The 22,447-nt window shown below is 37.9% G+C and overlaps 4 protein-coding genes across 8 annotated transcripts; 1 reads left to right on the top strand and 3 right to left on the bottom strand.

Annotated features, from left to right (window-relative positions):
* Positions 1–425: 425 nt before the first annotated feature.
* LOC117617565 (soluble inorganic pyrophosphatase 1-like) lies at positions 426–2,851 on the bottom strand. Its single transcript, XM_034346994.1, has 9 exons — positions 2,781–2,851; positions 2,049–2,175; positions 1,887–1,915; positions 1,727–1,792; positions 1,544–1,651; positions 1,293–1,358; positions 1,085–1,205; positions 884–965; positions 426–752 (listed from the first exon to the last, which is right to left on the bottom strand). Exons 2-9 carry the CDS (start codon positions 2,173–2,175, stop codon positions 710–712), a joined length of 642 nt encoding a protein of 213 aa, XP_034202885.1. The 5' UTR covers positions 2,781–2,851; the 3' UTR covers positions 426–709.
* Positions 2,852–3,817: 966 nt separating this feature from the next.
* On the bottom strand, positions 3,818–6,613 carry LOC117617564 (probably inactive receptor-like protein kinase At2g46850). Its single transcript, XM_034346993.1, has 3 exons — positions 5,836–6,613; positions 5,133–5,216; positions 3,818–4,912 (listed from the first exon to the last, which is right to left on the bottom strand). Exons 1-3 carry the CDS (start codon positions 6,611–6,613, stop codon positions 3,840–3,842), a joined length of 1,935 nt encoding a protein of 644 aa, XP_034202884.1. The 3' UTR covers positions 3,818–3,839.
* A 2,480-nt stretch (positions 6,614–9,093) lies between these two features.
* Positions 9,094–14,673, top strand: LOC117617562 (serine/threonine-protein kinase ATG1a). Of its 3 annotated transcripts, none has more exons than XM_034346991.1 (14): positions 9,094–9,197; positions 9,436–9,724; positions 9,851–9,968; positions 10,318–10,376; positions 10,774–10,841; positions 11,549–11,642; positions 11,736–11,816; positions 11,970–12,081; positions 12,249–12,303; positions 12,429–12,739; positions 12,816–13,177; positions 13,501–13,789; positions 13,876–13,946; positions 14,069–14,673. In XM_034346991.1, exons 2-14 carry the CDS (start codon positions 9,473–9,475, stop codon positions 14,303–14,305), a joined length of 2,109 nt encoding a protein of 702 aa, XP_034202882.1. In that variant the 5' UTR covers positions 9,094–9,197; positions 9,436–9,472; the 3' UTR covers positions 14,306–14,673. The 3 variants fall into 3 exon arrangements, with proteins under 3 accessions (XP_034202882.1, XP_034202883.1, XP_034202881.1); XM_034346992.1 differs by having other exon boundaries at positions 9,116–9,724; positions 12,429–12,527; positions 12,606–12,739; XM_034346990.1 differs by having other exon boundaries at positions 9,116–9,724.
* A 286-nt stretch (positions 14,674–14,959) lies between these two features.
* LOC117617561 (protein LHY) lies at positions 14,960–22,194 on the bottom strand. Of its 3 annotated transcripts, XM_034346987.1 has the most exons (9): positions 21,857–22,194; positions 21,473–21,504; positions 21,048–21,239; positions 20,849–20,960; positions 20,546–20,607; positions 17,351–17,584; positions 15,993–17,258; positions 15,677–15,868; positions 14,960–15,595 (listed from the first exon to the last, which is right to left on the bottom strand). In XM_034346987.1, exons 3-9 carry the CDS (start codon positions 21,084–21,086, stop codon positions 15,194–15,196), a joined length of 2,307 nt encoding a protein of 768 aa, XP_034202878.1. In that variant the 5' UTR covers positions 21,087–21,239; positions 21,473–21,504; positions 21,857–22,194; the 3' UTR covers positions 14,960–15,193. The 3 variants fall into 3 exon arrangements, with proteins under 3 accessions (XP_034202878.1, XP_034202879.1, XP_034202880.1); XM_034346988.1 differs by lacking the exon at positions 21,473–21,504 and having other exon boundaries at positions 21,857–22,182; XM_034346989.1 differs by lacking the exons at positions 20,546–20,607; positions 20,849–20,960; positions 21,048–21,239; positions 21,473–21,504; positions 21,857–22,194 and adding an exon at positions 17,865–18,139.
* Positions 22,195–22,447: the final 253 nt, after the last annotated feature.

Raw genomic sequence — 22,447 nt, 5'->3', positions numbered from 1 at the left:
TTTGCGCTTTTTTGCGAAAGTAGAAAAGGCAAGCAATGCTTTTTGTATTTTGTAATCTTCAGCAACATCAATGCTTTATGTAGCTGGTAAATGCGATTTTGGCCTCTTTTTATGCATTGGATTGTCAGTCTGTTAACCAAGGCCTTTTAACCAGATAGTCAAGATATTGAGTCTACCTTTCTGTTTTCCATTTGTTGGATTTTTGCTTTGTGGGTTAGTTTATTGTCAAAATGTAGAGTCCTGAAAGTTTGAGTCTACCAGAAATTTAAACAGCTCTCCGTTCTCTCATGTGCAAATTTTAATAGAGAATAAGTCATCAATTTTAAATTGGATCTCGAAATTTTCCTTCTCTAAACTACAATGTACAAAAATAGATTAGCAAATTGAGAAGAGGAAATTGATTATAATTGTTCATATACAAATTCTAAATCCAATAACATTTGAACATGGTACTGCTTTGAGTTGTCTCTACACCACATATAATGGAATGTACCAGGTAGCAGAATTGTGATTATAATTTATAATACAATCAAATTTAAACATGTAATGTAACAAAAATTGTCTGGTCATTTTGATTAATCAACCGAACAAGGTCAATCATAATCCGAAACACGAAAACTAAAACTTGAAGTTTCTTTGCCTCAAATCTTCATCTATCATTGATGAAATAACTTATTGTAATTGGTGGAATATTGTAGCCTGTATGTGTTTATCGCCTTAGGGTGAGCATTATGTACTCTGCATAAAGGTCCCTGCACCAAGAAAATTACAAGTCAGGAGAGTAAAGCATGGTGTTTTTTTGGGCCTAATTGAATGATTTGTTTAGATACAAAAGTTGTATCTCTTTCTTGACTGTATATTTCCCTTTTGTAGAAAGTCTTACATAGAGTACTGGATGGCTTCAGCAGCATTGGGGGAAGGCAAAAACTGGTCAACTGCAACCTCTTTGTTCTCATTCTTCTTGTCTATGAAATATGTTAAGAAACCACTGTGCAGTTTTTCTCAAATTGTAACAACTCCCAAAGAACATTTAAACATCTATAAAGTAATGCATTAAGTTTCAAAACAAGATTGTAAAGGATACAGTCTTCAAAGAAGCGACGAATCTCACAAAGGCGATGAGGGGGAAGCTCTTTGATGTCAGTGTAGTGATTATAAGCTGGATCATCGGCACAGACTGCAATGATCTTGTCATCTTTCTCTCCCTGGATGAATTCATTAAAGTCAGTGCTCAAAATTCAATAAAAAGTAGCAGTTGAGTTTCAATTTGCAAGAGAGCTGTGGAAGAGAACCTGGTCAATCATAGGCATTAGTCCAATGGCTTTGGCTCTCAGAAAACAACCCGGAAGAACAGGTTCCTATTTAAGTTCAAAGATACAAATTAATGCCTATGAAATTCAATACTTGTAAAGCTTTTGTGAAAAATATATACATTCAAGCATTTTGTCTGTCTGGCAATCTGTTCCAATTTCCATCGCCAGTCAAAGGAATTTGGTTATCAAGAATTTGAAGAACAGATGAATATTAGAGTCTAAAAACTCACCTGCATGAGAACTAACACATCCAGTGGATCATTGTCTTCACACAAGGTGCGAGGGATGAAACCATAGTTATGAGGATAGACCACTGACGAGTACAAAATCCGATCAACCTGAGAATTTACATAAATATTAAGGACAACATTCTTAACATACATAAATATACATATAACCTTGGTTTTTCATACCTTAATTAGTCCTGTCTTCTTGTCAAGCTCATATTTGACCTTGCTTCCCTTTGTTATCTCAACAACCTGAACCAACCCAACAAACAATTCAATTTGTAGCATTGTTTTGCTTCAATAGCAATTTATGCTAGTTACTTGATAAGTTGGAGAGGATACATACACAATTGAAAATATAAGGAGCTTTAGGTCCTGTAGACAAGAATTTGCAGCATGATTAGTTTCTTCCTGTTTAAATGGTACCATGGCACCAGGGAAAAGAAAAAGAAGAAGATAAAAGCAAAGAAGAAGTTGCAGGGATATATCGTGGTAAAATTATAAGTACCAATTTCAAGATCATGCCACGGATGTGCAGCAACTGATTTCCTCGACAGAGATGAAAGAATCCTCTCATTTAACTTGGGAGCTTTTTGGCGTGGTACTGCTTGAACTTCACTTTCTTCATCAGCCATCTAACCATAGGCAGGCAAAAGGTAAAATGTAAAATATCACATGCAAACAACAACTAGGATATTTATCTCCTTTGCCCTGTCCATGTTCAGCAATATGTAAATAGAAAATTTTGACCCTACATCAATAAATCATGGTCTAGGATTATCCATTACCATTCTAGATATGGTAACTAAAGGAGAGGTGACGAAGATGTAGGCATCAAGATTACTAGAAGATTTGAGGTAAATCAACATGTGCAGCCCCTCATAATTTTACATTTTCGTACAAAATTCCAGCTTATAAGATAGCTACTTAGCTACTTTAGTTATGTTCATTGTGGTTCAAAAGGTGTTTAACAATTATTGGACTTCGAAAGCTTAATTGGCAATGAATAGACTAAAAATGTATATCGAGCTAACACCCTTTCTCACATGCATCCTCATCCTAAATATGGAAAGGCATACAAAGATCGGAGGTTTCGAACCCAAGACAACATCTTTGGTTTACAGAGATTGACATTAAGAAAAAAAAAGATCTATGAGATTAAATAACATGAACCAAAAAAAAAAAAAGAGTTCGATAGTGATTGTGTGGTATAATAAAGAATAGGTTGAAGCATACGCACCTTAAAGACTGTTTAGGAGGTTGAGATAGAAATTTGTAAGAAAGAAGATAGTTGAGCAAATAAGTGTTAAGATTAGAGTCTTTGGATGATATTCATATTTATAGTAGGTTGGGAGGGAAAGAGAGGCAGGGATTGGTCAAAACTTTGAGGCAGTGCCACGTGTCTATCTTAGAGAGAAGGTAGCTGCAGACCCTACCTGTTAGGCTGAACCTTGGAAGTTAGTTAATTTTTCATGTTAGTTATAGGACATTCTATCTTTATTTTCTCAGATTCGTGGTGATGGTGTTGCAAGCTACTTACTAATTTCTGCTTCTTGAGGGTAACCATGAGGCCATATATAAGATTGCTCTGGTTTGCAGCCAATGAGCAATGCAATGAAATTTGAACTGCTAAATAAATTCAGAGTTTTAATTTAGTTTTAAAAAAAAATAAAATCATCCCATTGTACAGAACTGGTGGATTAACAATTCCTATTGGATCATTGGAATCTCCCCAATTAATTATGATAATATAATAATTAATACCACTTTTGCATACTGTTTATGTTCGATTTCTATGAATTAGCATGTCCAAATCCACTGCTTCTGAGACTCAGAAAGCGAGCCCACCAGTGTTCTTTAGAGACATTTGTCTTGCAGAAGTAATATTTATATAAAGTCATAATTCTGTTTTTCTATGTATAAAAAGAAATATTTATATGTAATCTTTTTTTTCTTCTTTCACAAATTTAAGGACTGATCAAGGCCTCTGGCAGAGAGGTAGATAGAGACACCACGGAAAGAGAGTAAGTTTTGATTAGGGTTAGACTTTCTTCAACTCAGTATGTTCATCAAATGATGAGACTTTCTGTTGATGCACATAGGCATGCAGGCAGGCAGGCAGGCAGGCAGGTATATTATATATGCAATGAATAGTTTTGAAGTTTTGATCTATTTTAATTCACTTCAGCTGATGTACAACACATAGAAGTAACAAGAGTGCATGTAGAACTTCTATGGAAAGTGAAAATGAACAGCCAAATTTGTTGAGCAGCAGTTTCGAGGACCGATCAGAACAAATTCAAGGCACATATGTTGAATCAGGAGACATGGATATCATCTGAAGTAGGCTGGAGTTTGAAAATGTTTCCTCCAGTGCAGGCCCCCTCTTGCTACCTCCATCACTGCTGTCTCTTCTAATATGTACTAGTTCCCTGGCAACATCATACATTCCCAGCTTTCCATCTCCACCAAACAACAGGCACCTCATGGCAAGGTCTGCAACAATCTCTATCTGTTCGCGCCTATACGAAGGTTGCTCGTGATAGTAGAGATGTGGATCCACAATCTCTTCTAGCTTGCCACTCCTTATCTTTTGCAGGGCTACTGTAGGCAAGTCCAAGCAATTTGATCCTGCAATAATCTCAAGAAGCATGACACCAAAAGCATACACATCATTTTTGTGAAAACGCGAATCTTCATGGTTGTGTGACTGAGAACCATCTCCAAGACTTGTAATCAGTAGCCCAAACCCAGCAACTTTACTGGAAAAGTTTTCATCAATGAAAATGTAAGCAGATTTGAGGTCACAGTGGAAAATGGGAGGAGAAATCTCATACTGCAAAAAGGCAAGAACACTAGCTGTTTCAGCAACAATGCTCAGCCTCTTGTACCAGTCAAGAGCAACATTTTGTCCTCCTCTTTGATGTAAATGTTCCTCTAGGGTACTGTTTGCAGGATATTCGTATACTAGTAGTGGAGTGTAGGCCAAGTCAATACAGCATCCAAGTAATCGGGCTATATTCCGGTGTAGAACAGCAGATAAAACCTCGATTTGTGATAGGACTTGAATGAGGTCTTTTTCATTCTCACATTCTACCTTGTGCACAGCAATGTGCGATCCATCCCCTAGAACCCCAGCAAAGATAGTGCCATTGTTTCCACTTAAAAGTTTCTGACCCTCTTCGAATCCTTTGGTAGCTTCCTCTAGCTCATGGTAAGTGAATAGCCGAGTCCTACTAGCTTTCCGGAATGATATGGTGCTTTGAAAGTGGGGTTTCTGAGCAGGATCAAATGTCCCTGGTTTAGCAGGATACTTTAGTAGACACAACAGTGCAATCAAGGAGGCTATGATGAAAACTGGAGCAAGAACTCCTGCAGTTCAAGATGTCAAGATATTATACTCAAGGGGAACGATGAGACAAATTTAGGGAAATTTATGATTGATTATGTCATAATTCATTTCTTCAAAGAGAGGAGTTGATACGATTGAAAATACTTTCTTTTTAACTGCTAGATTAAGTAGCCAAACAACAATGCATAGGAAGATTAAATGCAGACATGGGTTTATTTTGCTTATTTTGTTGTCACTTACCAGCTAAAATTACAAGTTTGTTTCCACCACGCTTTTTCTTCAAGCAATCATTCCCATATGCTTCCTTTCTGTCCTTGATGCAGGCTGTCAAAGGAATTCAAAAATATAAATGATGCCGCCGTAAATATAGTGGCGGCTTGGAGTTTTCAGCCACACCAACAATGTGAAAAGAAAAATTAAACAAAACAATTATTCTGAAGGCATACAATTGATTAAAGAATATCAAACTGCTTTATCTTTACAAAGGCTACAAATCATATATAGGCTTTTTTAGGATGATCTAAAGAAATGCAGAAAGCAAGAGTCTCAACCTTTGCTTGTGATACATAGGATCTTTTATAAAATAAATCTGCAGAAAGAAGGATATATGAAACTTTTCTTTTAATAAGTTAGAGTTGCCTAAATCATCATGATGACAATCATGGCATACACAGAACTAACAGAAGATAATCATATGCACTAATTAAGTACAATGCGCCAATAATGACTCAATAAGCTATGTATTAGAGAGTAATTCAATCTGATAGATTATCAGAATTCGTTTCTTAAAGTCAGAAGTGGAAAGTTCAAGCCCACATAGCATCAATCCTTCTATGGTAACTATAACCTAACAAGCAGATGTAACCATGCCCAAAATGAAACTACCAAACAAACTTGTTGAGAAAAGCTTGATGATATATAAAATGTCCTAATAAATACTCACATTTGATGCATCCTTCCCCAGTTGCAAACCCATCTCCAAGGAACCCATCTTCACAGATGCACCTCACCCCTGCTTCAACCACTGTGGCATTAGTAATGTAAGCATCGCTAGCACAAACTCCCTTGGATGAGTTCCTTGGTACTGCCCATTCCAATTTTACCCCTCGTTTTCCCAAGTTGGACCCTCTTTGAACAACCCAACTGGAAAATCCTCTGCATCCAAACTTGGAAAACACCGAAAACTTTTCGCCGAAATGCCACACACTATGATCACAGAGAGGGTAACAGCAAGCAAGAGAACCATTCACATTGCCGTCACAACCAGGCAAATCATTTGTTTCACATTCTGTCTTGCACAGAGAAGAGTCCTCACAATCATACAAACCAATTACATTCTCAACTGAGACACCAAAGTGGTCATTTCCCAAGAAATCAAAGGAGTTCAAGTCATTGTACTGACGGCAAGAAGAGGAGCCTGGAAAGTCCACTAGTAGACCATCAGAGAAGAATTCTAGCACCCGGTAGCTTTCGGAACCAATGTTGAGGAAAAGGGCAGTTGAGTTTAGGCATGAGAGATGGAAAGCATCAGAGACTGAACTACAAGACTTGTTCAAGTGAAATGGAAATGGTAGTTGAAGTTGTCCACATTTTTCATGGCACAGCTGGTTGTGAAGCAAATTTGGTTGTTCTAGTTTCTGGTGTTCATGGAGGGAATGAGAAATTGATAAGCAATTAAAGAGTCCAAGGAGAAGAAAGGAAGCCAGATATAGAGGTAACATGGCCAGTACTGAAAGTGCTGACTAGTGTAGAGAATATTTGGAAGGAAAAAGATATACTAAAGGAAGAAGAAGACTGAAGGCTTGATGAGACTGTGCCTAGAGAACATGGCCATTTTGTTGCAATGCTTATATGCTAGTGGCAGTTGAATAATGAGAGAGTTTTGATAGTGTAATATCACTCATACATATATATTCGATACAAACTGAAGCTCATGTTCTGCCATATCAAACAATCACGTGACAATGATGAGTGGCAGAGTAATCCAGTTAAAAGATAGTACTTATTTTTAATTAGATTGTCTTATCATTCGGCTTTGTCACGTGACAGAAACAACCATATAGAAGTTGTTCTCGTCTCGAGAGGGCCCACAGAGACTAAGGGCTAGGTGATGACTTGGCAAGATGAGGAATGTAAGGGAGGGGTTTTGAGGGTAGTATAGCTTAGGAGTTTGAAAAAGAGGAGACGATTTATGGTCTGTGGAATGGGCTACAGTTCGTACTGTATCCTCATATGGAATGCTGTGCATTCTGTGAGCGTGCCCAAAGTGTGAGCTTTCCGATTCACTTCAAAGGCCTATATAAAAAATAAATAAAAGATTTGAAGATATTTATAATATTTGCATGGGCTTCGAGATTTTGGTATTATAATGGCATTAACGTACAATTAATTATGTAGTTTGAGAATTACGGAATGTCAGATCCACACAATACAATATCATTATAAATTAATGCAATATTAATAGAAATTAATATTATCTTTGCTCTTAAAAAGAGGCTAAATTATGTATCTGCTGCTATATACTATGCAACCAAGTTGTGATCTCAAGCCCCAATGCCACGCTTGGTGGGTTTTCATAGCCGCGTTTCTTGCAACATGGCTGTGACATCTGTGCAAGCTCACAGTTGAGTTGAGTTCACTCTCTCAGCCAAAATTTTGAAATTTTGGTAAAAAATGAGAAAATAATTTTTTGGGTTTAGCATTCTTTCTTGGTACTCATGTTCATGTTGTGAGTTGTGACCTAACTCTGTGTTGGGATGACAAAATTTGGGTTTGGGGTACGTGGCTCAATCTTGAGTGTGTTCCCCAGCTCAATGTGTTTAGGTTGAGAAAAGAAACCAAGCCGGGGGCTCCTAGAATAAGTGTACGTAGTTTATATTGCAAGTGAAGGGGTCTTTGTTGCCTCATAATTGATCCCCTAAACACTCAAAAACACTTAAAAACCCAGTTTGGAGAAAAAAGAAATTCATGAACTCAATTGTTATTGCACTTAATCACTGTAATAACGGTTGATAAGTAAGGGATAATTTTCTTATGTAGTTTAAGTTTTGAAGTGTTTCTTATCGATGGTGGAATAGACTTGTATAGACTCTGGGATGTCATGGTAACCTCAAGCCTATACCTAGCTATGTCCATATCTCTTACTAACATTAACAATTATAGGGGAACTACACTAACTAATTAACAAATCAAATAGAATTTCCCTTAAGCTGGCAATGAGATCAATCACCAAAGATTAGTAACATTAAATCGTAACATTTTATGTATTACATAGCCATGAATGGTTATCAACCCATCCATGGTTATGTAGCTTCTACCTTTTTGGGTCCCACTACAATCCATTTGGACATGACCAATCCCATGGTAAATAAACTTCTTCAATTTGGGCTTGGTAAGTGGCCCTGCCTAGCCCAACCTCTTCAAATGGTCTCAATCCCTAATGGTTTCAAATTTGTCATCCTACCCTTTGTTTTCACATAAAAACACAACTTTTATACATTGTATAATAAAGCATCCCATTGTTGGCTAGGTAAATTGTTCTCATTTCTTTTCTTCTTAATTTTTTTTTTTTCAATTTATGCTCATTAATTTTTATTTATTTTTTGGTTCTATGCTCATTAATTTTCAACAACCATCTTGTGGGTTTTTCTCTATTTTAGTTATGTAAATTGAATTGCATTGGTCCAAAACAAAATCCACTACAACATTCAGGTCTCCTGGGAATCCAAAACTTGATGTTCCTTTCCTTACAGGTCTAATCTTATGAGATATTGATCTGGACCAGGACACCTGTGGGCCTCTGAATTTGTATATTTGTCTAAGATATGGGCAAGTGCAGTGAGCTCACACCAATACGCAAGAAAGTTAAAATCAAACATGTTTTAGCATTTTGTATTCATATGATCAGAGGGATTTCCAATCTAGGCCAGGGTCCCAATCACATAGGAATTAGGGCTGGACCAGGATTGAAAATTTGGTCATGGTTGGTTTCTAGCCAAAATAGCTACTTAATTTTTATTTATTTCTTGAATAATTTAAATTTCTTGAATTTATTTAGCTCTGAATGAGGTAAAATCTCAAAACAAATACAATTAGAACCCAAAGCAAATACAATTAGAAACATAAACAGCGCATTTACCACAGTAACCAAACTTCAAAACCTCTGCTGATATTAAAGCCATCCACTCAGCACTCAGCACTCAGCACTCAGCATCTCTCTCTCTCTCTCTCTCTCTCTCTCTCTCTCTCTGTTGTGCTGTGCTCGAAGCGCTCATTGACAATCGGCGTCGTTTTTCCACGCAAAAAGTAAATAAAGTCTCTCTATTCCTTTGGTTTTGGTTTTTGGTTCCAAAAATTCCAATATGACCATTGTTCCCTTTATCCTCTTAAATACAACAAAACCTCCACTCCCACTTCCGCAACAACCTGCATCATCATCGTCGTCATCATCAGCATCCATCTGCACCGTTCTCATATCAAGTTCATAGCTTTACTCAAAACCCACAATTGAAATTGAAATTTTGACAATGATCTTCTTCTACAGCAAGCATTAGACAGACTCTGTAGACTGTACGGCACACATGGATTTTCGGGACCCAAACCCGAATCAGTCTCGCCTCATCGGAGACTACATACTGGGCCCAAAAGTCGGGTCGGGTTCATTCGCGGTGGTTTGGCGCTCAAGGCATCGCCAACTGGGTATTGAAGTTGCTGTTAAAGAAATTGACAAGGAACAGCTGAGCCCAAAAGTCAGCGACAGTTTACTCAAAGAAATTTCCATTCTAAGCACCATCAACCACCCCAACATCATTCGCCTTTTCGAGGCCATCCAGGTACCCTTTTTATTTTTATTTTTTTGAGGAGGTTTTTTTTTGTTCTTAGTTATATATATATATATATTATTTATTTATTTATATCTGTGTGTAATGTCGGTGACGGTGGTTGGGGTTCTTTTGTAGACCCAGGACAAAATTTACCTTGTGTTGGAATACTGTGACGGCGGTGACCTGGCTGCTTATATTCATCGACATGGGAAAGTTTCGGAAAATGTTGCCAAGCACTTTATGAGGCAATTGGGTATTTTTTTTTCCCTCTGCTCAGCTGTGCTTTTAATTTGAGTTTTTATTGAAATTCTTTTGTTTTTTTGGTGTTTAGACGATTGGGTTTGTGCTCAATGACTTTTGGATTAAATTCCGGTTCGTCAATTGGATAAAATTTAAATACTTTTTAAATGGTTGGCCAGTGTGGTATCTGTTCTTTCTTAGAAATAATCTTTGGATGATTGGATTTTCATTTATGATTAGGCTAATGGGAATGTTCTTAAATGTGATAGTTTGCCTTTTCTGTTCTGTTTTTGCCCCCTGTTTCTTCTGATAAGTAGATACTAATGGACTTTAACATGTTTAATTTGGATTTCCCTGAGCAGCTGCAGGATTGCAAGTGCTTCAAGAAAAGCACCTCATTCATAGGGATTTAAAACCACAGGTACTGTATTTTCATGATGAACCAGAATTTTATATGTTCTCCATAAAGTCAATTTTAGGTGATCTAATCCTGAGGGCGTTTATCATAGGCACATTAATCAGCATAACTTGCAAATTTGTCAGGGAATTATGCTTTTTTGTTTGGTCACAAGTCGTGACTCGCTAGAAGTTTGATATGTTAATGACGTTTGATATATTGTCGATTACTGTCTCTCTTCAGAAGATTTATATACATATATAGATATAGATATAGTGTCGATTACTGTTGACAAATTTGGCGTTATACTGTTGATTACGTTTGACAAATTTGGCGTTATATTGTCGATTACTTTTGACAAATTTGGCGGTTATTCTGCTTGGTTAGTGACTGACTTGTCGATTTCTGGTAAAACTTGCAGAACTTACTCTTGTCCACAACCATTGAAGAAACCCCACTACTGAAGATAGGGGATTTTGGTTTTGCGAGGTAAAAGTTTAATAATCTTTTTGCATTGCCATTTTCCATATTCATTGTGAACTTAATGCTGCAACTGAAGTAAAAAGTCTGCCGCCTGTATAGTAAATGGTGTACTTGTTTAGTTTACTGGTGTTTTTATGAGGTCTTGCTATGACAACTGTTTCATAATGGAGTGGTCCATAACTAACATATTCAACCAATGCCAGTACATCATTATCCCACTTATTTGGCTTGCCGAGAAGAACCCAATAAAAGTTTTCTTGTGTCATTTCCTTTTACATTGGTAGTGTGATGCTTAGCCAAAAGCTCATTCTATTGTTTGGCCTTCAACTTGACCATGTGACAAGAATATTTTTTTTGTTGAACATCAGCCTCTGAGTTCTCTTTGTTATTCATACCTTTCGTTCATAACATGTGGTTTATGAAAGTAACATCTACTACTGAGAGATGAAGATATCTAAATGTAACTTGTGAGAAATTTGAGACGGCATGAACTGTTTGGATGTTTATGTAGAGAAGTTTATTAAAATTACGCAAATCCTATCTAAAGCAAAAATTCGATTTGCTAAAAATTATCTGAAGCAGTTGAGTTCACAGGAAGAGTTTAAAAGCTTTGGTCACTTCTTTCTAGCAATAATTGAAAGTAAGTTATTGGCGAGAAGTATTTCTAAATATGTTTTGCACTTGGGCATTGCCCGGATGCATCTGTCTGCCAGATCCCTCCCGCCCCAAGACTTGGCTGACACACTATGTGGTTCACCATTATACATGGCTCCAGAGATTATTCAGAACCACAAGTATGATGCAAAGGTGATAGAATGTGAAAGTGACATTATTGACAAACTTGTAGGTATCTTTGCCATTTTTGTTGTCATCTTTAATTTAACATTATAGTCTTTGCAGGCTGATTTATGGAGTGTTGGAGCAATATTGTTTCAGCTGGTGACCGGGAAGCCGCCATTTGATGGGAATTGTCAATTACAGGTCAGTGGAAATCTTAACTTTTTTTTTTCTCAGTTGTAAAGATTTAGCATTTTCCTAACTTTTTCTACCCAAATAAGGACTAGTAGTGTGAAATATTATGCAAATATTTGAAAGGATTATCTTGTGTCTTTTAATGATTTTTGCTATATACAGCTTTTTCAAAATATTCTGACATCTACTGGGTTGCGGTTTCCACAAGGTGCTTTGGAAGAATTGCATGCAGATTGTGTAGATCTTTGCAGAAGCCTGTTACGTCAAAATCCAGGTCATGATTGCTATATTAAGGTGTCTCTGGTGTTATGCTTGTGTGTGTTTAAAATTTACAATCACAGCTCAAGAGTGAGAATTTACTCATATTGTCATGTGAATATCAAGAAATTAGTTAACCCTTCCACAAAACTACAATGTAAAAGTCAAAACTTGAATTTGCAGTTGAGCGACTATCATTTACGGAGTTCTTCAATCACAAGTTTCTCAGAGAAGCTAGGTAAAGCATTCCACAGCCTTCAAACTGTGTTATTCATTGATTATGGTACATTTGACATTTTGTACAATTTGGGTATGTGTTAAGTATGATATGATAGATATTTATATACTCATATATATATGCAGTCAAGCTGAATCAGCTCCTCGGAATGTTGAACACACTTCACTACTTCCACCGCTTAAATCGATGGTTGAACAGTCTAATTCTTCTGTCTCCGATAAGAGGTTGCAATTGAATTCCAAGCATCCCATAAACTCATCTAGCAGAAATCTGAGTTCAGATTTTCCATCTGCACATAACAGAAAAATGTTACAAAGAAAAGATTGTGGCAGTACATCCAGCACTAGGAGTGTTCAAGGGCTTGTGCAAGATGTTGCATGTGATAGGCTGAGGAAATCTATTAATCAAGATCCAAACATACAGGATCACCTTGGAGGTTTGTATTTCAATTTGTAATTCCTTTTGAATGCTTGTGCTTTGTTTCAACTATTTATTTTGGTTTGCCTCTCCAGTTTCTGATTCAATGGAGTCCATTGAGAAAGATTATGTTATGGTCAATCCTCATTTTGCGTCAATGGAGAGTTTCTCTTATTACCTTGAAACATCCCTGCAACTTAATTCCACTACGAGAGCTTCTATCAGTGGTTCAAAGCAGAATGATCGTGATATATCAGTTGCAAAGAAAACAGAGGAGCAGGCAACTAGTTCTATTGGTGTGGAAAGTTCACAAACCTGTGGATCAGCTAAATCACCAACATCTTGTGAATCAATCCTGTTACTGGAAGTGCAAGGACTATCTATACTGCATCCTTCTACTAGGCTCCATCTGTTACATCAGTACGCTCAGGTTCTTGCAGATCTGTCTCAGGAAAAGGTGCATCACTCAGTTCTCCTGCACCAAACATAATTTAGTTAGTTCAATATCATGATGTTTTATTGTGTTCTAAAAAAAATATCATGATGTTTTATTTACAGTAGTGTATTTTCATTTTTCTTTTGTTTGTACAGAACTCTCTCTCTCTCTCTCTCTCTCTCTCTCACCCACACACACACACAGACACACACACACACAAACATACGCACATGAGTGCACACAGAATCCTCACAAGGATTCACTTAATTATATTAGCATGATTAGACAACGGCTCTTGACTTTTTTCTGGAATTTATCAAGGTAATTGTTACTTTTGGTTGTAGGATAATGCAGGACTGTTTCTAGACTCATTTTCAGTTCAACTGGTTGTTTTGGCCATATGGAAGAAAGCTCTTCAAATTTGCAGCACTTGGAGTGAAGCGAAGGAACTACCCGAAGGCAGTTCAGCGAATGAATCCTCACGTGTGCAGGGAGGTGCTGGTTTGTCACCAAACGCCTCAGGAAGTGTAGATTTTAGCAGGCCTTCATCTGTTTCAATGTGGGCAGAGCAAGGTTTTATTGGTGCATTTGATCAGGCAGAGAAGTTATCCTATCGTATCCAAGATATGGATGGTTAGGCTGTCAAGAAACTATCTGTGATAATGCTTTCTAGTTTTCCATTTGAACTTTTGCTCCTTAATGTGTGATATATATTGCAGGTGCTGCTGAAGTGCCAGACGCGATGGAAATTATTTTCCAAAAAGCACTAGTAGTTGGAACACGTGGTGCTGTAAGTAAACTTCCTTGTGTGCTTCCATCTTTTTTTCCAATTTTTTTTTTTTCATGTTACGTCTGTAATCTTGTTTGCAGATTACAAAATCTCTGACCAAACAAATTTTGCCTTTGTACCAGGTAGACGAGTACTTGGAGAACAAGGGTAGTGCAGAAGCATTGTACTCGAAGGCTATGCTTCTGCTTTCTTTTATTGCGGGAGAAGCAACGTCCCTGCCACTTAACCCACCATTTTCATTGACTCCTGCCAATAAGAAGCGAATCCAACAGTACATTGTAAACTTGGAGTCCCGTCGTATCAACTTTCTCAAGTGGCAGCCTGCTCCTGTGCAATCTCCAGACTCCCGGACTAAGTAAATATGACCCTTCGTGTACAGCCATTGACAAAACCGGCATTTTCGTGTGCATATTACGGGTATGGGGTAAATCACGGTAAGATCAGCAAGCAGTTTTGAACTTTTGGGGGATGATAATGAGACATCACTTTATTTACATGAGTGATGATGATTAGCATTGACATATATTATATACATATATATATATATATATATCAGCTAAATAGGAACGTATATAATATAGCCTGCAGGCACTGTGGACACAAGATCACCCTTATTGCATGAGTTCCTGTAAATAAATTTCTCGATTCTTTATATGGGAAAAACTGTAAATATGGATGGTGATGGTGGTCAGTAAATGCCGAATTTCATGTTTATTACTATTTTTTATCTTTTCTTTTTTAATCCTTTTGTTTACAATGGCAGTTGAACTTGAAACATTTTTCCCCATGTAACTTAGCTCATAATAACCGAGGGGAGCTGAAGCCCTACAAACAAGAAGAAAATAATAATTAGGCTTCGAAAAGGAAAAAAAAAATAAAAAATCATGCATGCAAAAGCTTCTGATCGCATCACAAAATGTGTCATAAGTTGAACTCGCAAGAACAACAGGGGTTTCTGTGCAACCTGCAGGTTCGTTTAGAGTAAAATCGTTAGCATATCAAGGACCATCAAATACTTAAAACATTTCTTAGCTAAAGTCTAATTAAGGAAATCTTTCAAGCGCAGTTCCAAGGGTTCAACATAGTTAATGAACAAATGTAGATTATATCTGGTACACACCAAGGCAAGTTTCTGATCTGCTGGACTTGAAATGAAACACAAAGGAACAATATATAAATTAGGGGGAAACTATTAGATTGCATGCAACAACAAAGGTTTCCTTTGATTTGCAATGCAATGCCAAATGTCAAGTTTGAGCTTCCCCTTCCAAGCGTAACCTCTTGGGACCTTTCTCTTCACAGTGGCTGATGGCATTGGCTGCTCTGTTCTCGTTGGCCTCTACCGAGCACCTTTTGTAAGGCTTGAATCCTGTTCGACGAGCCTTAAGTTTTCCCTGGCAAAGTCCTATTGTCAGCAGCCCCTCTGCATTGTTGTCTCCTACGGGTGACACATTTTTCTCCACTCCCAGTTGGCAAGAAAATGGCACCCATGTCTTTTTGTTTAGGTCTAATAGTGATGCATCTTCATCTTTCTCCTCAGCATTTTGCTTTCCTTCTGTAGTGGTCTGATGCTCTTTGTCCTTAGGGGGAGGTGAAAAACTTTGGGGCAATACCTCCCTTGAGAATAGTGCTTGAAAGGCCATACGCCCCTAACAAAGGTAGTTAACATGATCAGATAACAATTCATTCCAAAAACAGATTTATCAAAATCAATCCCTATGTTGGGCTACCTCTTCGGAAACCTCCTTCCATGGATCACTAATGTTGATGATACTTCGACTGCGACGATAAGTAGAGTCAGAAGCTGGGTGATTTAGATCAGGTTCTTTCAGTTCTTCCTTCCCCTTCTCTTGCTTCTCTAATGCATCTGTCTCTACTTCGCTGCTGGAAGGTGTGTTGGAACCACACGAAGAACGGTCAACCTGTTTTTTATTATTTATTTTAAAATAAGAAACAAGATTTTATTGAAAATGGAAGAAAAGTACAGAGTGATGAAAGCAGGACTAGTAGTCCATCCTATGAGGACTGAACAATATCAAAGAAAACCTGTTTTCTGCTCTTTGCATTGTTTGAATCATTAACTTCTTCGGTTGATGCTACCACCTTCTCATCAGCAGTAGCTTTAAGTACAGTATTAGGTTCTGCACCTCCATTATCAGAGTGTGATGATGACATACTTGGTGATTTTGAAGCTGGATGTTGAGCTTCCACAGCTTCCAAGTGTTCTGGGTCCACTTGTTGATCCTGCAAGGAAGGAATTTGAAGAGAATTCTCTCCTCTCTCTATATTGGCTGCAGGAGCTTCACCAGTATCCATTGATGGAACCGCAGTCATGGACACAGGAGGACAGCTAAAAGCAGTTTGAACAGGAGCGCACAAGGGAAGCAATCCATGGGATGCCCACCATGCAGATGCAGCAGCTACGGTGGCAGCAGCAATTGCTGCCATACTTGGAGGGGAGTTCATTTGCCTAGATGGAAAACCTCCAGGGGAGCATGCCGGAGAATCTTCTGTATTTTCTGCATTTGCATAAGGCCAAAATGCGGCTGCAAAGCTAGCTGCAGCATGGGCTGCAGGGTTTTGCAACAGAGAAGACACAATAAGACTTGAAAATGTGGAGGACATGTGCAGAAATGACTGGTAATCCTTTTGACCATGGTGTAACGGGGTGAAGGGAGGGTGAAAAGCTGGAAATGATTGGTGAACAGAAGATCTTGATGCATTACTTTCATGTTCAGTAGTAGTAGATGCAGTTGGATTTGCAAAAAGGTTAGGCTGTCCATGAACCTTGCCCATAGGATGAAAAGCAATATCCGCGAATGACATATCTGCTGGAGTAATTTGATTACATGCTCCTAGGCTCCCATCCAGTACGTGTACAGGAACATTCCTCGGGTAGGTCTGAGTTCCTTGCATCCCATCTGTTGGCAATGCACAATTCAAATCATCTGCTTTCTCACCTTGAACCAACTTCTTATGAAAAGCATTAGTGTTCTGTGACTCTGAGGCTCCACTTGTACCATTATCTTGAACTATCTTTTTGGCATCATTTTTCTTCAAATTCTGATTTCCATTAAGTTCAGTAGTGACATAAGAATCATTTGTTACATCTTGACTTATTACCTCTTTCAGGGAAGGCACAAACTCCCTAAAAGTGCAAGCATTTCTTAGTGCCACCTGTGTGGGTATGGAATTTTTGTTTGCAGAAGAAACAGAGGAACAATGATCTTCTAGGAGCATAGTTAAGACTTCTGAGCAGTTTTCATCCTGATTTTCTTTTCCATTTCTTCGATTTTCTTCTTTGGTAGGTCTCTGATAAAGAAGTCGCAGTTAAGTACTATTACAGGAATCGCGAGAACATGAAATGTATTTGGATCATAAAAATATATAATAAAAATAATAACCTCATCAAGTGGTTCTTTCTCCAAGTCCACTACTTGTTTACAATGCGAAGATGATGTTGATGATAAAAGTTTTCCATCCTTTCCTGCCACATGCGATGTGGGCCATGTAGGAGCAGCTGAACAAGACTTTCGAGGATAAGGATTGCTTGGTTTCCTTTTGGGGCGTGGAGGCGGAATATCTATGTCAATTGATTGTCCTGCCGGAACACCTTTATTGTGTGCCTCCTTCTCCAGCTGGAAGCAAAACCTTCTTTGTCAGAATTCATATTTGAAGTTAAATACAAGTTTTATTGGGCACCAAATGCAGTGGTTAGATGCCAAAAGAATTGAGTGAAATGTCTCAAATAGTCTGATGAATTTGGAAGATCTCAAGTATCATTAATTTAACCTATATGAAATGAGGACCTAAAAAACAGTGCAGAATTTGTCAAGAGAAACCAGTGCATATCAATGTTATGTGCTGTTTAAGACATCTGTACTCTAAGAGGGGAAGGAGAAAGAAAAGGATAATCACCTCATGGTATGCTCTAGTAGTGTTGATATGAAGAGGATGGTGGTTGGAAACTGAAAGTTGTTTCCAACTTTCCATGAGTGAGCCATTAAAAATGTATTACAGTGGAAACTCATGCATAAGTGCAAAAGCTTTTCGCTCTGAAGTTCCAAGCAAGACCATTATGGAACCACACCATTGTAACGTAAAAAGAATGATGTCTATTGATCCCCTCAAGAACTTGTGCACAGTTAGCCTCACTCTATGTTGCCAATGAGAGATTCCAATAAGGACCATCAATCATAAGCGGAACTCGATGGCGTATTAATTCATTGGGACTGACAACATCTAACATGGTCCACCTGAATTTACCATTGTATATGATCTTTTCTTTTCTTTATATTTAATAAGTAAACCAAACAAATAGCGACTTAAGATTCAGAGTACAGATAAAACATTATAACCAGTAAACCATATTTACTCTTTCAACCAGATTTGGGGTGGCTATGAAACCTAGTACAATGGAGGTACTACAGTAAAGATTTATCTATTTACGTCTGCTGCCTTCACTCCAAATTCAATCCCTGATAGAAAGGGGGGAAAAAAAAAAGGAGCAATAATTTTGCACCAGTAGAAGCTGGTGGAATCCAGTTATTTTCACCCTCCACACAATAAAGTTTTTACTTACGGAGTTTTAGTTCTGTTGTATTAGCCACATGAGATAAACAATGAGTGAAACCCATCAACCACTGGTGGAGGCAAGCTTCAGTTCCAAGCACTACAAAATGCCAACTTCATCACATATCTTGCTTTTAAGAGATAATTTGAGCTTCAAAATCAACTTAATACAAGAAATACATCCTTCTTTGGGTGCAAGTACTACAATCACCTATAATTTCTCACAAATTTATTCCTTCAGTATTTCAATATTTACTCATTGCAATATCAATCTATTGTCTTTTGAAAGGAAGCAGCCAATAAGTGAACTCTATGTAACACTCTGAAAACCGTAAAAACCCAACTGCGATCAGCCATAATTTCTCACAAATTTATTCCTTCAGTTTTTCAATATTTACTCTCTATTGGAAGCAGCCAATAAGCAAACCCTATGTATCACTCTGACAACCTTAAAACTCCTACCTTGGCATGACACCATCTTTTCTCTATCAAATTTCAACCAGTTCCATTGCTCTTTCGTTATTAACAGCACCTGATAGCACCAAGTTCCACACTTTTCCTAGCCGTACCTAAATCAAAATTCTCTCTCCTATACAGTTATGCCCATAAAATGCTCAAAATACCTATATGCTCCAGTCTGTAGCCTCCATTTCACCTTTAAACCCAACAGTAAAATTTTCTTTCTTTGAAGCCTAAGAATATCCATTGAAGTTGAGCCACTATATGTCTTTAAATTTAAGCTTCTCACTCAGAACTGTAGTCAGAGTACAAAATCATGTGCCCTTCCATCCACACTAATCCTGAAATCAAATTTTCCTAATCAAAGTCCTTGTAGATGATGAATGATGATCAATCAAGGGCCTAGTAGACAAGTCAATCTCAGCTAATTCATCTAAGTGCAATAATTTTCTAAAAACAAACATCATTCCGATTATGCTGAGAAAATAAATCAGTGTACATACTATAGTCCACAATGTGGGCCTGTCACATAAACGGTATGTTGCAAGTACTTTCCCAGTTACTGATCTGTACGGATGCTACACTAGGTATAATCATATGAGAGCAGCCAATATACCTTTCCAAACTCCCAAAGGCGCCCTTTTCTATAAGGTCAAGCCCTCCTGTATAATGAATGACTAGGAAACATTTAGTAAGATCATGACTGACATCTTGAAATTATGAAAGAACCACACAACTCATCTATTGATATTTTCCTAACTGCAGAAGGCATGTACATCTTTTCCTACAGATGAAATTGGCCCTATCGTATACTGATGAAATCTCCTTGACAGGATCATAACAATAAACCAACATTTGCTACCACAAATTTCTTATCAGACTTTCTGTTGACATCTACTTTTGGGCATCTTCTACAGGGATTTCTTTCAGCCAAAGGATAGGAACCAGTAAGAAACCCTGCAGCTAAACCAAATTCCCTTACCCATTTTCTATAAAAATAAGCCTTCAGAGAAACTTAATAAATTAGTAACTGCATTTGTGTTCAAATTTGAAATTATATTTCAGTCACTTCCGCAAACATTTGAAAATTTAAAGATAAAATAATTTCAGCCAGTTCCATGTATGGCTTGCCCCAAACAACTTGTGGTTGCATGTTTTAGTCGTGGAAACAGCCTCTTTGAAAACAGTGGTATGGGTGGGTACATCTTACCCTTTCCAGACCTCGCATTGACGGAACCTCAAGCACAGGGCCATCCTTTTTATCGAATTTAGTATGGCTAGCAATCATATGAAAGAACAAATGCATTCTACCAGAGTAGCATTTACAAGAGTCTGTAAAAGGCCTCATAGTTTTTCATAGCTAAATGAGATGACATCATGGTTATAGTCACGGCAACGGAACTATAATGCACCTGCTATGATAGAATAAATTACCAACAGCATTTCATAAAAAATAGAAACCTAGAAACGCAAATTAAAGGATCAATGTTTTGGAAAACCAAGCAATAGGACGGAAAAAAAAAGAACCACATATCAAATAAGCATAAGGTGAGAAGGTACCAATTGACCTTTGAAAAAAATTTCTGAGCATGACTTCTGATCTGCACAGCAGTCTTTGTTCCAATATGTTCTGCAAACAAAAAAAGAAAAAGGGGGAGGGGGGGAAGGGAAGGGGAGAGAAGGAGAAAGATGATGTCCCAATATAAGTATAAAAAAAACATAAGAAACTAACAAAAAAATACTTGGCAGATTCAGCTGAAGACTGAAAAAGAAATTGACACTATAAATGCAAACAAATCCACTTGGAGCCCTTTCTCAACAGATATAAGTAAAGAAATGAACAAAAGGGATAATACAAAATTCAAACTAACCTTCAATGCGCTGCCATGCTCGGCCATAGAGCTTCAAGGCATCAAGAAACCTGTTATGCTCCTCCTCTGTCCATCGCTCTCGTTGCTTGGTAATAGTATATGGCTTTCTTGCCTAACAATAACAGGAACACAGGAATTCAGCTACTTAGACCTCACTAGGCAATTCCAAATTTAACAAAAGAGAGTCCATCTGTGTTACCTTAATGACCAAATCTTCTCCAGATAACTGTGTGTCCATTACCGGACCTGCGCAGCTTGCGCTGCTTCAAATCCTCTCTGACGAGCAAGGGATAGAACAAGGACCTTCTCTCATTTATGAAAGCAGCGAGCTTTATAACGAGTAAAGCCGTCTTGGTTGTCCTACTAAAGAAGAGCTGAGAAGGTGATGCTACTGCAAAAAGAAAACAAGCCACAGCAATCGGTAGAGATCCGTCTCTGATTTTATAGCAGCAGAATTAAGCAGTCCAATTTCATATGCACTGAAGCTAACTAGATGATACTTATATAAACCAATAATCGAAAACAGAACTGATCTATGAAAATTTCAGACTCCACCGCGCATCACAGAGAGAGAGACGCGTCACCGAAAGAACTAAAATAAATTTCCTTATTCAGAATCCTCACCAAAACGAACAGGAACACGCCAAAACCTTTAACTACGAAAAAAGAAAAAAGGCGAACAAGAAGAGAGAGAAAGTTTGATCAGTAAACAACATCCATTTCTATTACTGACTCAGACAGACCTTGTTCTGCAATCTTAACCATCTGTTTGGTTGCCGAGAAAATGAAAACAACAAAATTTAGAAAATTAAGTTCAATTGTCCAAACATGAGCTTTCGCACCACTTCCTCAGCTGAGATGAACTTTATCAGTCCTCTTCTTCATCCTTAGCATGTATAGATTTATATTTTGAACTTTTTTGAGGCTCGTTGAATTTTCTGATCAGCAACCAAACGGAGAGTGGAGAAGAACAAGGCCTATCAATCCCTGAGGAAATCGAAAGCGTACCTTCTAAGAAAGCCATGGTGGACTGAGAGCTTTCGAGACGAAGACAGCGACTGGCTGCAACTTCAATCAACTCACCGGAGAAGGCATAGTTTCCGGCAATGGCAGCTGGATCCGAATGGCTTCGAAAAATCGATTGGCAAAAATCAAAGACAGTTTCACAGGCTCTCAATAGAAAAGAGTGTATTATAGAAGGCAGTGAGTTTGGCTTGGCAGAGGGAGCTGTGCACAGAGACCTAATACCAAAACTCCAATACACCAGAAGCTCCAGTTGTTGTGAGCAAGGAGCAATCTCAGCCACTACTATTTCCCCTCCATTTTATTTTTTCTTATTTAATTATTTGAGGCTGTCAAGGCCTTAAAGCCTTCTACTTGATACGAGTGTGCCTTAGGATCACGCCACGTGTGGCAAATTTAGCGGCTGCGTTAGTTGTAGCCCACACATGCGCTTTGGCCTTTTCTTTTTTTAAAATTAATTATTATAGAAATAAATAAAAAATTTCACCGTCGATTCTCATCCACTACCACAAACCCCCCGCGCTGAGGCTACGTTCGTAAAAGCGCATCCAGCTGTGCGCTGTGGGCCCTCCGGTG

The sequence above is a fragment of the Prunus dulcis genome, chromosome 2, assembly GCF_902201215.1.
Source record: "Prunus dulcis chromosome 2, ALMONDv2, whole genome shotgun sequence".
Classification (NCBI taxonomy): Eukaryota; Viridiplantae; Streptophyta; class Magnoliopsida; order Rosales; family Rosaceae; genus Prunus; species Prunus dulcis.
This window is presented reverse-complemented; position numbering and strand designations above follow the sequence as displayed.

What these genes read in the sequence shown, in the direction of transcription:
- LOC117617565 (XM_034346994.1), bottom strand. Translation starts at nt 2,175, where the DNA reads ATGGCTGATGAAGAAAGTGAAGTTCAAGCAGTACCACGCCAAAAAGCT. An exon ending in TCGTCGCTTCTTTGAAGACT is followed by an intron (nt 966 to 1,084) that starts GTATCCTTTACA and finishes CATATTTCATAG; the next exon opens with ACAAGAAGAATGAGAACAAA. An exon ending in GAAGCCATCCAGTACTCTAT is followed by an intron (nt 753 to 883) that starts GTAAGACTTTCT and finishes TTCTTGGTGCAG; the next exon opens with GGACCTTTATGCAGAGTACA.
- LOC117617564 (XM_034346993.1), bottom strand. Translation starts at nt 6,613, where the DNA reads ATGTTACCTCTATATCTGGCTTCCTTTCTTCTCCTTGGACTCTTTAAT. An exon ending in TGGGGAAGGATGCATCAAAT is followed by an intron (nt 5,217 to 5,835) that starts GTGAGTATTTAT and finishes TTCCTTTGACAG; the next exon opens with CCTGCATCAAGGACAGAAAG. An exon ending in CAAACTTGTAATTTTAGCTG is followed by an intron (nt 4,913 to 5,132) that starts GTAAGTGACAAC and finishes CTTGAACTGCAG; the next exon opens with GAGTTCTTGCTCCAGTTTTC.
- LOC117617562 (XM_034346991.1), top strand. Translation starts at nt 9,473, where the DNA reads ATGGATTTTCGGGACCCAAACCCGAATCAGTCTCGCCTCATCGGAGAC. An exon ending in GCCTTTTCGAGGCCATCCAG is followed by an intron (nt 9,725 to 9,850) that starts GTACCCTTTTTA and finishes GTTCTTTTGTAG; the next exon opens with ACCCAGGACAAAATTTACCT. An exon ending in CCTGTTACGTCAAAATCCAG is followed by an intron (nt 12,082 to 12,248) that starts GTCATGATTGCT and finishes TTGAATTTGCAG; the next exon opens with TTGAGCGACTATCATTTACG.
- LOC117617561 (XM_034346987.1), bottom strand. Translation starts at nt 21,086, where the DNA reads ATGGACACACAGTTATCTGGAGAAGATTTGGTCATTAAG. An exon ending in AGCATGGCAGCGCATTGAAG is followed by an intron (nt 20,608 to 20,848) that starts GTTAGTTTGAAT and finishes TTTTGTTTGCAG; the next exon opens with AACATATTGGAACAAAGACT. An exon ending in CTCAGAAATTTTTTTCAAAG is followed by an intron (nt 17,585 to 20,545) that starts GTCAATTGGTAC and finishes TTTTGCTTCCAG; the next exon opens with CTGGAGAAGGAGGCACACAA.